The sequence below is a fragment of the Acomys russatus genome, chromosome 9 (assembly GCF_903995435.1).
Source record: "Acomys russatus chromosome 9, mAcoRus1.1, whole genome shotgun sequence".
Lineage (NCBI taxonomy): Eukaryota > Metazoa > Chordata > Mammalia > Rodentia > Muridae > Acomys > Acomys russatus.
This window is the reverse complement of record NC_067145.1, coordinates 37,454,686-37,468,474: the sequence shown is the minus strand read 5'-3', so window position 1 is coordinate 37,468,474 and position 13,789 is coordinate 37,454,686. Positions and strand designations below refer to the sequence as shown.

Sequence of the window (13,789 nt, the reverse complement as noted above, 5' to 3'; positions counted from 1 at the left end):
AGGCAAAATACCCATATACCTATGGAACACACACACATACACACACACACACACACACACACACACACACACACACACAATTCCTGATTGTTTTGTGGTTCTTCTTGCTATAGGTAGTTTATTGTATATATGTGTAATAATATAAATGTATATGTAAAAACTTCGATTAAAAAATTAAAAATTACAAAACACCTATACACATGATGGAGTAATAGGTAACTGTGGGATTTTAAATAGCCTAAAATGGGTACTCAGATTCTCATGCTCAGAAGTATAACAATTTATTTTTTAGAAAATATTCCATTTTAGTGAGACAATAATAATCACGTGTTCATGAAAGTCAAATAGCTGAACACATGGAAAAGAGCATTAAATGAATAAAACTGCTTAAAACATGTAAGAAAATTCTAAAATCATGCACCAGAAAAAAAAAAAAAAAAACACAGCACATTACATATAAAAGAGTGAAGATGAAAGTGACTTCCATCAGAGATAAGATGACGCACTAAGCAACAGAACAACATAATTTAAAATACCTGAAAAGAACACTGTCAAGCTAACATTCTATACCTAGCAAAAATATCTCTTAGCGGCAAAGACTTTTCAATGAGAAGGGGAGTTCTTAATGAACTGCTAGCAGACCTGCTTTGGAAAAAATGTTATAGGGAGTCTTTTAGATGGGAGAAAGCTGATAATCCACCCAAAGCCGTGAAGGATACCAGCAATAAAACGCTCACTATCTCCGTGTCTATGTATGTCCACATCCCACATGGTGAGAACAACAGATAGCTAATCAAAACATTTTAAAATAATATAGTTACAATATTAAGGACAGCAGCTGTTTATCTTCTTGGCTTTGGACTCGTTTCCACGTCTAAACTCCAGTGGAATTTTGTAGATTTCAAGCTCATCGTTTAACAGCTTTGCTTTAGGGATATCATTGCTTAGCAACACTTTGTACTTCGGACAATGAGAAGTCATTTCACATTCCATCTTCCTGTTTTCACTGAGGTGATTTCATTCAACATACAGATTTTCTTCTCAAAAGGCAGAACTTAAGTAAAAATTGTGTTTCCATGCACCATAACCACCAGTCACAACTGATGGCTTTCCCTGGTGCTCAGAAGCACCCACAAGAAACTGAGTACTCGCCACCATTGTGGGCCCCTGGAAGCAACTCTATGCCTGAGTGTCTGTCAGGTGCGCATAACTAAATGCTTGTTCATTAGGAAGAAGGACAAGATTTATCCCTCCAGAAAGAAGCTCAACTTTTACCTCTAGCTTCCTCTAAGGAAGCCTCACCCATCCTTTCAGGCTCAAGCTTTGAGTGATTTCTGGTAAGTAAATGTTCTGGAAATCTGAAACAATTTTTTTTCTTAATCTGCCTAATTTTCCCAGACACCCTAAATCACAATACCATGTCCAGAGAGTGTCCTGAATCACTGTTTTATCAAATTGAGCACCAGGATGACTCAGGCTAATTTACCTTTACTGAAGAAGCTGTGTGTGTAGAATTTGGCTTTCACTGATGACTGCTTTTGTTCGCCTGGGGCTCAGGGCTCATGAGCGAGGCTCTTCCCCATGCAACCTGGCAGCAAACACCTCACGGCCTTCACCTTCCCACTATCAGGCATCTCTTTCATGCATTTCACTGCTCTTCCTAGACTGTATGTTCTTAAAAGTGGTTTTGTACACCTTAGCTGATTAGAATAATTTATTTTTGGATGGTGATAGATCAGATATTATTGGGCATAATCCTTCACTTTTTTGACAGTCCTCAAGTACAGTTAATGCTTCAGCAGAACAAATCGTTCCCCCATTATGAAAGGTTTGCAGCCATAGGTCATAGGAGAAGGAGTGAGCCCTCTTCAGAAGTGAGAGATGACAAAAGGTGAGATGACCAGAGTATGAGAGCAGCTTAGACAGCGTGTAATGGAACTGGGGGAAAGGCTCCATGGATAAGGCACATGCTGTGCGAGTTGAGAACCCAAGCAAACCAGACAGAGCGGAGGGCACTCAGATGGCGAGGTGGAAAGTAGAGTCTGCAGTCAGCTAGCCTATGAAGCTGCAAACAAAAGACTCTGCCTTGAGACTATCCTCTCACCTTTATACAAGTGAACATGCACATACAATTAAGCACACGCACGTAAAGGCATATGCACATACAAGCACACAAAAGAGGAGACTTACAAAACTACTACAAAGGAACAAAAATTCCAAACACTGCATAGATTTCACTGACTTCAAGTGACTTGAAATTCCCCTTGTGAAAACAGTGCTAGAGTCAGAGGTAAACAATTAACCCTTTATCTTACTAAGGATAAATATCTAAACAATTTACATAATGTATTCATCATGTTTTAAAAACTGCTCTTGTGTGTGTGTGTGTGTGTGTGCGTGTGTGTCTGTCTGTGAGTGTGTATATGTGTGTGCATGCGCACATGCTTGAGTGCATGCCTGTGTACTCCCAAGCTTCAAAAATACTAGGCAAGCACTCTTCCACACTGAAGTGGACCTCTAACCCCATTAATATTTTTAGGATTCGTCATATATAGCTTGAATCTATTTGGAATTCACTGTAGTGTGATTTTTCTTACTTTTTGCCTCTGGTTATCCATGTATCCCAATAGTATATGCTGAGTTATATTGGAAAAATGGCCCATGCCCCGCCTCAAGCAGGGCCACCAGGATGTTGCAGTTGAGTCCTTTTGACAGACGCCCAGCTCTCCTCCTCCATATGGATTCTGTTTTCTAGTTGCACTCTATATATGAAAATTACTGTCACTTTTCTACTTATAAGTCCTTTCAATGGCTTTCCCCTGTGCTCAGAATGAAATCCTGGTTTCTTAAAAGGCTTACAACTAGCGTGGTCATATCATTCGTCTCCCTAATAGAGTAGCCAATGAAAGGAAAAGAGACATTAAAAACAACACCAGATTTATAGGCCACACTGGGCAAGCTTAGTTCCACGCTCTAGCTTGTTCTCTAGCACACAGTTCTGTCTGTCCAATGGACTTTACTTTGTAGCTTTGAGCTCTACAACCTCTTCTTATTAAGACTTCAGGTACTATTCAAACTTGCCTAAAGCATTTACTTTTCACACTCCACCTCCAACCCACTATGGACATCTCTGCCCTTCTCTGTCTACCTCACACCCAATGCCACTTCTTCAATGGTTTGTTTCACTTACTGCTTCCAACCCAAGTTAGTCATTTCCAACTACTTTCATTACTTAAAAATGGGCCCTCTACAAGTTATACCTACACAAGTTAGCATAAAACAGGCACAGAATAGAACTAAAAAAGAATAGATGAAGATCCATCTCATTTCATTTGCAATTTACCAAAAATAAGCTATGAAACTTGCCCAAGAAGAAGGTAGCAGACCTATGAGGTCTATATATTATTATTCTATACTGATTATGTATTTGATTGAGCATATATTGGTGTGTTTGGGGAATGCAGTCTTGACTACTTTGGGAGTATACCTCAAGTCTCAGCTCAGTAGTGTCAAGTAAGTAACTAAAACAGAACAGCAATTTAAAATTAAGTAATTTCCTTTATCCACTAAAGTTTTAAGAAGTGTTTACATTACATCAAAATTGCAAATTAGATACTGTAGTCTACTTATCTTGCTTCATGGGATAGTAGAATTGTGTGATTATAATCTAAAAAACCTAAAATTTGTTTTAAAGATGAATTTTTTAAAAGAACTGCCCATTAAAGTGACATTCAAGAGCTATTTAAATTCCTCCAAGAAGACCAATTTCAAATGTTAAGACGATGGAAGAAAGATGCTCTCTTCACAAGTCTGGCTGGCCACAGAGCAAGACTGCTCACTGAAATACCATGCCTGGCTCCAATCCACTCCCCATGTGTATTTCACGGACATGCATGTTTCATGCTAACCTTTGCATCCAAGGATTTAGTCGTACTGCTATATAAACATTAGAACTAAACAGGTCATCTAACATATTTTCCACATGATAATACTTATCTGTTCAATTACTGAAAATGAACCTAGAAACAATAAAGAGAACACAAACTGAAGAAATCATGGAGATGGAAAACCCAGGGAAGAAAACAGGAACTACAGAGGTAAGCATCACCAACAGAATACAAGAGATGGAGGAGAGAATCTTAGACGTAGAAGATACAACCAAAGAAATTAGGGGCAAGAAAAGGTTGCCCATTCTCTCTAATACAAATTGGAAAGGAAGAAGTCAAAGTATCACTATTCACAGATAATATGATAGTATACATAAGTGACCCCACATATTACACCAGGAACTTCTACAGCTGATAAACACTTTCAGCAAAGTAGTTGGATACAAAATTAATTTTTAAAAAATCAGTAGCCCTTCTGTATACAAGCAACAAATGGGCCAAGCAAGAAATTAGGGAAACAACACCCTTCACAATAGCGGCAAATAATGCAAAGGATCTTAGTGTAATTCTAACCAAGCAAGTGAAAGACCTGTATGACAAGAACTCTGAAAAAAAGAAAGTGAAGAAGATATCAGAATGTGGAAAGCTCTCTGATGCTCATGGATTGGTAGGATTAACATAATAAAAACGGCCAATTTACCAAAAGCAATCTACAGATTCAATGCAATTCCTATCAAAGTACCAACACAACTCTTTATAGACCACGAAAGGACAATTCTCAACTTCATATGAGAAAACAAAAAATACAAAATAGCTAAAACAATCCTGTACAATAAAAGAACTTCTGGAGGTGTCTACATCCCTGATTTCAATGAGTAGTAAAACTGCATGGAACTTGCATAGAAACAGACTGGTAGATAAATGGAATCAAACTGAAGACCCAGAAATAAATCCACAAACATACCGACACTTGACTTTTGACAAAGAAATAAAAACCATACAATGGAAAAAGGAAAGCATCTTCAACAAATGGTGCTGGTATAACTGGATGTTTACATGTTTAAAAATGTAAATAGATCCATATTTATTACTCTGCACACAACTAAAGTCCAAGTGGATAAAAGACTGCAACATAAAACCAGATACACTAATTCTAATAAAAAAGAAAATGGGAATCACTCTTGAACTCATTGGCACAGGAGACAACTTCCTAAACAGAACACCAACATCTCAAGTTCTAAGATCAACGATTAATAAATGGGACTTCTTGAAACTGCAAAGCTTCTGTAAAGGAAAGGTCACTGTCAATAGAACAAAACTGGAGCCTACAGATTAGGAGATCTTCACAAACCCCACATCTGACAGAGGGCTAATACTCAAAATATATAAAAAGCTCAAGAAATTAAACACCAACAAACCAAATAACCCAATTAAAAGATGGGGTACAGAGCTAAACAGAGAATTATCAACAGAGGAATCTCTAATGACTGAGAAGCAATTAAAGAAATGTTTAAAGTCCTTAGTCACTAGGGAAATGCACATCAAAACAATTCTGAGATTCCATCTTACATCTGTCAGAATGGCTAAGATCAAAAACTCAAGTGACAGCACATACTGGTGAGGATGTGGAGCAAGGGAAACACTCCTCCATTGCTGGTGGGAGTGCAAACTTGTACATCCACTTTGGAAATCAACCTGGCACTTTCTCAGAAAACTAGAAATAGTACTACCTCAAGACCCAGCTATTCCACTCTTGGGCATATACCAAAAGATGCTTTACCATACAACAAGGACATTTGTTCAACTATGTTCATAGCAGCTTTCTTCATAATAGCCAGAATCTGGAAACAACCTAAATGTCCCTCAGCCGAAGAATGGATCAAAAAAATATGGTGCATTTACACAATGGAATATTACTCAGGTATTAAAAACAAGGAAATCATGAAAGACACACATGGTATGTGCTCACTTATAAGCAGATATTAGCTACATATTACAGGATAACCATACTATAAGTCACAGACCAAAGAAGCTAAGTAACAAGGAGGACCCGAGGGAGGCCCTCACTCAGATGAGGAAATATAAGAGAGTGGAAGAAGATGAAGAGAAGAAACTGGGTAGGAAAGGCGGGGAGGGAAACACTGAGGTGGGGAGATCAGATATGGGGAGTGTTGGGAGGGGAGGAGAGAGGGATTGGAAACTGAGGTCAGGGGCATCACTGAGACAAGGGTAGGCTACAGAGAGGGTATGGGGGTGTCTCTAGCTGATCCTCCTAGCAATGGGAGACATGGAGACTGAGGAGGCCACCTTCTAGCCAAGCAGGACTTATAGTGGTGAGAGGGGAACACCAATCCACCTACAACACCCTCGACCCAATATTTACCCTGCCTACAATATATTCTGAGATAGAGTAGACCAAACCAATGGCTGGCCCAACCTGAGACCCACCCTATGGGAGAGAGCCAACCTCTGACACAGTTAATGGCACTCTACTATGTTTACAGACAGAAGCCTAGCATAACCGTCCTCTGAGAAGCCCCACCAACAGCTGATTGAATCAGATGCTGAGACTCACAGGCAAACATTAGGCAGAGCTTGAGGAGTCTTGTGGAAGAGTTTGGGATTGGGCAGAGGAGAGAAGGACCCAGAGGGGACAACAACGCCACAAGAAGACCAACAGAGTCAACTAACCTAGAAGACCCAAGGGGGCTTAAAGAGACAGAAGCACCAACCAAAGAGCATGCATGGACTGGATCCAGGCCACCTTCATATATGTAAGTGATGGGCAGCTTCATCTTCACGTGGATCCCCTCGTAAAATGAACAGGTGCTGTCTATGACATGGACTCGGTTGACAGCTTTTGGTCACTTCCCTCTAGTCAGCCTGCCCTGCCTGGCCTCAGTGGATGAGGATGTGTTCAGTCCTAATGTGACCTGATGTGCTGAAGTGGGTTGCTTGTATGAGGAGAAGGGGAGAGGAGATGGGGGAGGAAGGTGGGAGGGAGAGACTGGGACGGGGGAGGGGGCTATAATTGGGATGTAAAGTGAATATATGAATTAAAAATAAATTTAAAAAAAGAAATCTCACTCAAAATCCTGTGTTTATCAGTAATCATCATAAGATAATCTTTCATTTAATTATGGAATTCAGATGAGATGTACTTTACACATAATGGCAACAGTGTCAAGTCCAAAATGAATACATTACAGGAACTTCACACAATCAGGTCCTGTATATTCACGGCCTAAAAACAAGAGCAGGAAAACTATGGATCGCCTTAGATACATCCCACTTGAGGAAAGATAAGTGATAAAATCAGGAGGTAGTGAAAGCAAGAGAAGTGAGGTTTGGCTACCAGTGTTCTGTTAATATGTTATACTTGAAAACTGCTCTGTAACATGGGGTGGAATCCTAAAGCATGGACCAGCCTGACGAATGGGAAGTGGGGACACTATGGACGGAGGGCTAGAAATGCTGAAATCCTCCTGTAATGAAGCGCCTGTCATCAATTAGCCAAAGGCTAAAGTCACCACAGGGTCTCTGTTCTGTACCCCCTACATCAAATGAAGACCTGACTTTCAAAGTAAGTCATACCTGTCAACTCTGAGCCTGGCTTGCAATTACAGTCCTTAATTACAGTCCTTTTCAGCTCAGTACGTCATCATAATCTCTAAGAAGATCAGTTCTTTTCCCTCTATATGATTTCGGGTGATGGAACATTGTATACTGTTTGAGTGAGCATTTCCTTGAAGACAGAAACATGAAGCCACTGGCCCCCAGGCCCATGAGCAGCCTCTGAAAAGGCACATGACACAGGCGCAGCAGGTTCCTCACCTTCACGTTGGGTTTTGACAGCAGCTGCAACAGCTCCCTGATCTCACTGTTTAGTGGCTTGCTCTGTAGCTCTTCAGCCAGCTGCAAGGGAGATTACATCAATGTGAGTAACAATCTGTGGAGTGCCATAAGGTTCACTGTGTCACGGCTGAATCTGTTTGCCTTCCAGAGCTACAGGATAAGGCAGCACAGAATAAAGCAAGCCATCAATCCGTGCTCCTCTTTACAGGCCCCTAGCAAAGCAGACCCAAGCCCAGACTGAGTGCTGCTGGAGTAATCCCATCAGCCACCTTCTGATTTACTGCCAGGAGGGCAGATCCCAGCACTTCATCTTCGTGAACGGTCTCCTGCACACAGACAAAGGGCCATTTGTAAAAAGGGCTGGATCAGCTTTGACAGTGTGCAAAAGAGAAAAATAAAAAGAAAGAAAGAAAGAAAAAAGACAGCTCTGGATGAGGTGATGAAATCCTCAGGACTTCCAGTGACCCACAGTAGCGGTGCTGTTCAGAGCTGGGGTAAAAAGAACTCGAATGCTCCTAACAGTCAATGGCCCTCGGCTTGTATTATGTGTCTGTACGCAGTCTACTAAGTCTGTCTAATATGAGCCAGTTCACCATGAACTCAGAAAAATTCAGCAACTACTATGGCACCAAAAATGCCAGCAGTACTTTATCGTAACCATCAAGAATGACAACTTGTTGGTTCAACAGAAAAGACTCGAACTGTGAGCCTGACTCATGTTCTCTATGAAGAAATCTAGAATGTTCTCACTGCAACGAAGTATGCTGAGGTGGCTGGCAAACTAAGAGCCTTGAGTTAATGCTTCTGAAATGTGTGTGTGTGTGTGCGCGCGCGCAAGGGTACTAAATCACAACCCATAAATATATAATTGCCATTTGTCAATTATAAACAAGGTAAAATGTAATAAAAAAAAAACTCCCCAGCAAGATTTCTAGTCAATTTTAGTTTTTAAGAAACATTATATTCACAAACACACACAAAACAAGATTTAAACGGCAAAAAAGGATTAGAATTATGAAATATATGGTGTGCTATTAGAATGTATATATTCAATATCTCTTCTTAAAACATGACATGGAGCTCCACTAGCCTCTGCTGTCCTCACTGTGCTGGCAGGACAAGGCGGCTCTTATCTATGGAAGAGGGGCTTTCTGAAAAAGTACAATATACATAGAAGGCAAAATCAGAGAAAAGTGATAGGTTGATCCATTACACTACAAAACTGCTTTTGTTTTATTAGGATACAATTGTTTTACCTAACTTTTAGCCTACACAAACAGCTCTTTACTCACTACATACATGGGTTTTAACATTTGAATGCAGTACTCCAGTGAATTAAACACCATGGTCTCTCGTAACTACACAGATTCGAATGTGTTGATTTCTGGAGCTTCTGGACCTTGAATCCACGTGTCACATTCTTGGGACACACTCTCGTGTTGAATGGTACTCCCTGCTTTGAATTCTTTTTTTTTTTTTTTTTTTTTTAACAATCAAGAGCAAAACTAGAGGCTGGAGAGATGGCTCAGCAGTAAAAAGAGTGTCTGTGGCTCTTCCAGAATACCTGAGTTTGGCTCCCAGCACCCACATCAGGCAGCACATAACCACTTGTAACTTCAGCTCCAGGGGATCCAACAAGCCCTTCTGGTCCCCACAGGCGCACGTGCGCGCGCGCACACACACACACACACACACACACACACACACACACACACATGTCTTTAAAAGAAATTGCTATAATTTGCTTGGGAGGAGGGACATTAGTTTCTACACAAATATTTCCAAAAAAAAAAAAACGCTGTGTGTTCTGTGTTTGGATACTGGTTCTTAAGGTTCTTTCAAGTTACAAATGCAGCAACTTGTATGACTGTCTTTACACCCGTATTCATCCTTTAAAAGTGTGGGTTCTGTGCTACAAATATACTTCTTTGTGGGACATGTGCTAGAACACACTCACATCTACAGAGAACACAAAGGGACATGTCTGCAAGTTAATCAGCCTACAACTGGGACGCCAGTCCCAGGGGCTTTAGTTACATAGGATGATATAACATCAACTTTGGAAGACAGTGGACTTGTCTGTTTTATTGGGGCCCTGGCACTCTACAGCACTGAGCTATGGTTTGCTCTATGGCTACAAAGGCACAACTGAAAAGCGACAAGTAAGCTGTAGCAACCACCACCACACAGCAACACGCTCTTGTCCAGCCCTGCACCTTTACAGTTTATCCAGGTGTGTTCTCAGTTCATCTGAGTCTGAGAGTTACCAGTGGGAATCAGCAAGTGAGCTCCCCTTCCCCAGGCTTAAAATAAAATTATAGCGACAGGAAATTAACTACTCCATCAATGCCAAATGCTTCTAAAATTTATTTTTTGGTTACGAAGGTAATTTGGAATGGTCTAATATCCATAAATCATCACTATAGTCTACAATCTATTTTTAAAACAATCCTGCCTTTTATGAATTTAATATGCCCAGTTCCTATCCTAGTATCTGTCGTTTTTTTGGTACTGTCAGCAAGGTAACTATCTCATTTGTCTTTATTTCTCCAAAGCATTCTCCTTGTGTGACTTTCACAGACCACTGATGTCAGACAGCTTTTCTTTGCATAGAAGCCGAAGCCTACAATTTCTATTACATAGTCACCAAGGCATAATACCAGGGTGGCTTTAGGCACAATTTTAGAAAAAGAAAGTAGCTAGAAATCCACATAGCCAGCACAAGCTTGGTGATGACAGGGATTTGGGAAACATTTGCAACTTCTTCTAGTTTTCACTCAAAGGATCTCATACATCTGTCTGCAATGGGGTGGGTCCCGCTCGGGCCAGGTTCCCGCAAACCCAGAAAGGCATACTTACATCATCAGCCAACGTTGCTGCACCATGGAGAATGGGCACTGGGCTCTGCGTCTCATAGCAGTGAAGCTTTTCGTGAATCTGGAGGAAAATGAGAGCAGTATTGAGTTCACCTGCTGGCGAAGCATCGTCGATACTTTACTTTCACAATCCTGAACAGAATCAGGTCTCTCCATCATTTTAAAGTCATGCGTTCAAATCAACCCAATGACAGTGGAGATGTACGCAATCCACCAATTACTACCCAGAGTCAAATGGCAAAAGCATCTTCCAAACCGACCCCATAAGAACGCTAAGGCTCTGTTTCTCCTCCCGGACAGAGCCCACTGTTTGTAAGCTACACTGTAGCCTCCCGATTTCAAGTATCATTTGTAGCTTATGCTCCTCACAAAGCAGTAACAAAACAACATCAAAGCAACAAATGGCAACAAAAACCCATCATTTATTAACAAAGCAAACCAAAAGTAGCAGCCCTGTTGTGACAGGTTGCTCTGCAGGAGCTGCCGAAACCATACACATGCACACACCTTACCCAGTATGCTGTTCCAACAACTCGCTTTGTTATCCACCTGCCCTCACTGTTGTCACTTCCCAGATTCAAATCTCAATGAAATTAAGGAAGGACTTCTGACTACAGATACCTTCACTATTCAAGTTAAATGACACCAGGCCCCATACTATAAAACATTGTCACATTTGTTTAGCTATTTTATTGGGTTCTTACACCTACCAGCTTTCCAACCCTTATTCCACCCTAATCCCTTCCAACTCCCCAACACTAGGTAGGAGAGCAAGAAGGTTAGAGGGGAGAGGGGTCACAGAAGTCTATAGGCTGCTTTCTGCTGATTAGGCACATAAAGTTCCTTGAGGAAAGTCCAATTTTCATCATCAGAATAGGCAGCAGTGGAGCAACCCAGCAATCCAAAAATAACAAACACCACAGCAGCAGGGGCAGCAGCAGCTACCACAGGCCCTCTCAGGGCTCGCCCATTTATACCCTCTCCAGAGTCCCCTGAATTAAACCATCTGCAGCTGGCAAAGATCACACCCCTGCTGGTGCAGGAGGCAAATTCTAATCACCTGCTGTGAAGCAGCCTCTTACCCCACATCTGGGATAAAACAAAAACATATTCACATAACATAACTTATTTTTTTTTAAGAAACCAAAACTCTCACTACACTAAAACAAGTAAATAATAATAAAATGCCCTTTTATGTTCCATCATCATGAGCTAAGAAACACAAGCAAGAATGTGTTTTAAAGCACTATTAAGCAAACTGAGTTTCGTTTAAACTATTTGGACAAGAGCTATGGCTCAGCAGTTAGGAGTGCATACTGTTCTTGGCAGGGGAGTCAAGTTCAAATCCCAGCACTCACATCATGCATCTTACAACCACAACACCTCTGCCTCCATGGCCCTGGCACACTCACATACAAACCTACCCACACATAAAAACATAAGCAAAATAATATAATCTTTAAACATGTGGGCTGGAGAGATGGCTCAGAGGTAAAGAACACCATCTGCTCTTCCAAAGGTCCTGAGTTCAATTCCCAGCAACTGCATGGTGGCTCACAAGCATCTATAATGACATCTGGCGTGCAGGCACACATGCGGCCAGAATACTGTATAAATAAAAAATAAATCTTTAAGCAGGCACTGTGGTACAGTAAGTTAAACTGTCTTTGACCTATGTGTATAGTGATCACTTTTATTTATGTTTCTTCCTTAGCATTTAAAATACTTGAGCACTCATTTTAGCTATTCTTAGTTAAGAAAACTATTCTGGAGTGGGGGCAAGGGGACCATTCTCTATTGTGTTTGAAAAACAGTGTCTCAACATGCCCTGTTACTTATATTCAAAGCTAGCCAACCCCTTGTAACAGTCTGCAAGATAGATTTTATTTTGATTAGCCAGACGCTCCTGCTGAGAGCAAGCCTATTACTTTTGGCAACTTGGTATAGAAAGTAGAACATCAGGGAAAGGTTGATGACAGTTATGGCGTTACCAGAATGAGCAGAGTAAATTTTTTTATTTAATATCCTGAAGTTTAAATATTTATCACAAATTGCTGGGTGTGGTGGTGCACGCCTTTAATCCCAGGACACGCAGAGTCATGTGGATCTCTGTGAGTTCGAGGCTAGCCGGGTCTACAAAGCAAGTCTAGGACGGCCAAGGCTACACAGAGAAACCCTATCTCGAAAAACCATCCAAACAAACAAACAAACAAAAAGCCCACAATTTGTAGAGAATGTAAGAAATGAAACAATTTAAGCCATGAAACTATGATTTGAAGCAAAACTCAGGCACACTGAAAGCTAAATTTATTTTATTTAAACAGTTACCTAGCAGTAGGCTGCTCAGTAACATCCAACCACAGTGCATGAACTGAAGACTATTATGAAACTCGTGTTGTCTAGCCTCACACCTCTAATCCCAGCATTTAATAGAGTCAGAAATTCAAGGTCATCTTCAGCTACAGGAAGTGTTGGAGGACAACCAGGGTGCCTGAGACTGTTTCAAGCAAAGCAATGTTCATTTCTATATGCATCCGATTTGTAAAAGAAAGCTATTGTCACTTTCACTTGGACACACTTTTAAAGTGAATGTTCGTTTTCAGTAAAGAAATCTGGTGTCAATGTCTGATGTCAGTCATGCATGTAACGTTCTGAAATGAAGTTTCAGTCATCAAACTACACAGAGAGCATAGTAAGTCACTGCGATGCCATCACTGAAACTGAACTCCTCCACGACTGCACAGAGGCATTTACACTGGGAGGAGGGACACTGCATCCCAGTCATCTGGAAGAGATTAAGTAAGCCAGACCTCTGTTTCTAGCTATTGAAAAACACTCACTCTTGCTCAGGTCATGTTCAGGCAGCCATATTGATAAGGCTTTCTGAACAAGGATGGCCACAAATGGACACACTAAGGTGGACTCGGGTGGGGCTCACAAAGCCTCAGCCCTACACAAAGAGCTACAGGCACCTAAGGGATGCTGAGAGCCAGAGTCTTCCCCAGGGAGGAGTTCGCCAATCGGTGTTCAATGCCAAACAGTCAGCCCTGACAACATAAGGATACAAGTAACATTATACAGGATGAGCAGGTTATACGTATGTCTTTAGGGATACAAACACACACACACACACACACACACACACACACACACACACACCAACAACAACAA

General features: G+C 41.0%; 1 protein-coding gene across 2 annotated transcripts in view; it reads right to left on the bottom strand.

The window, feature by feature from the left end:
- Positions 1 to 13,789, bottom strand: part of Mpp7 (MAGUK p55 scaffold protein 7) — a 203,597-nt gene that overhangs the window by 57,668 nt on the left and 132,140 nt on the right. For both annotated transcript variants that reach the window (XM_051151157.1, XM_051151158.1), the window contains exons 4-5: positions 10,602 to 10,679; positions 7,722 to 7,802 (exon numbers count right to left, since the gene is read on the bottom strand). In XM_051151157.1, the coding sequence (XP_051007114.1) occupies positions 7,722 to 7,802; positions 10,602 to 10,679 (159 nt within the window). The remainder of the gene's footprint in view (positions 1 to 7,721; positions 7,803 to 10,601; positions 10,680 to 13,789) is intronic.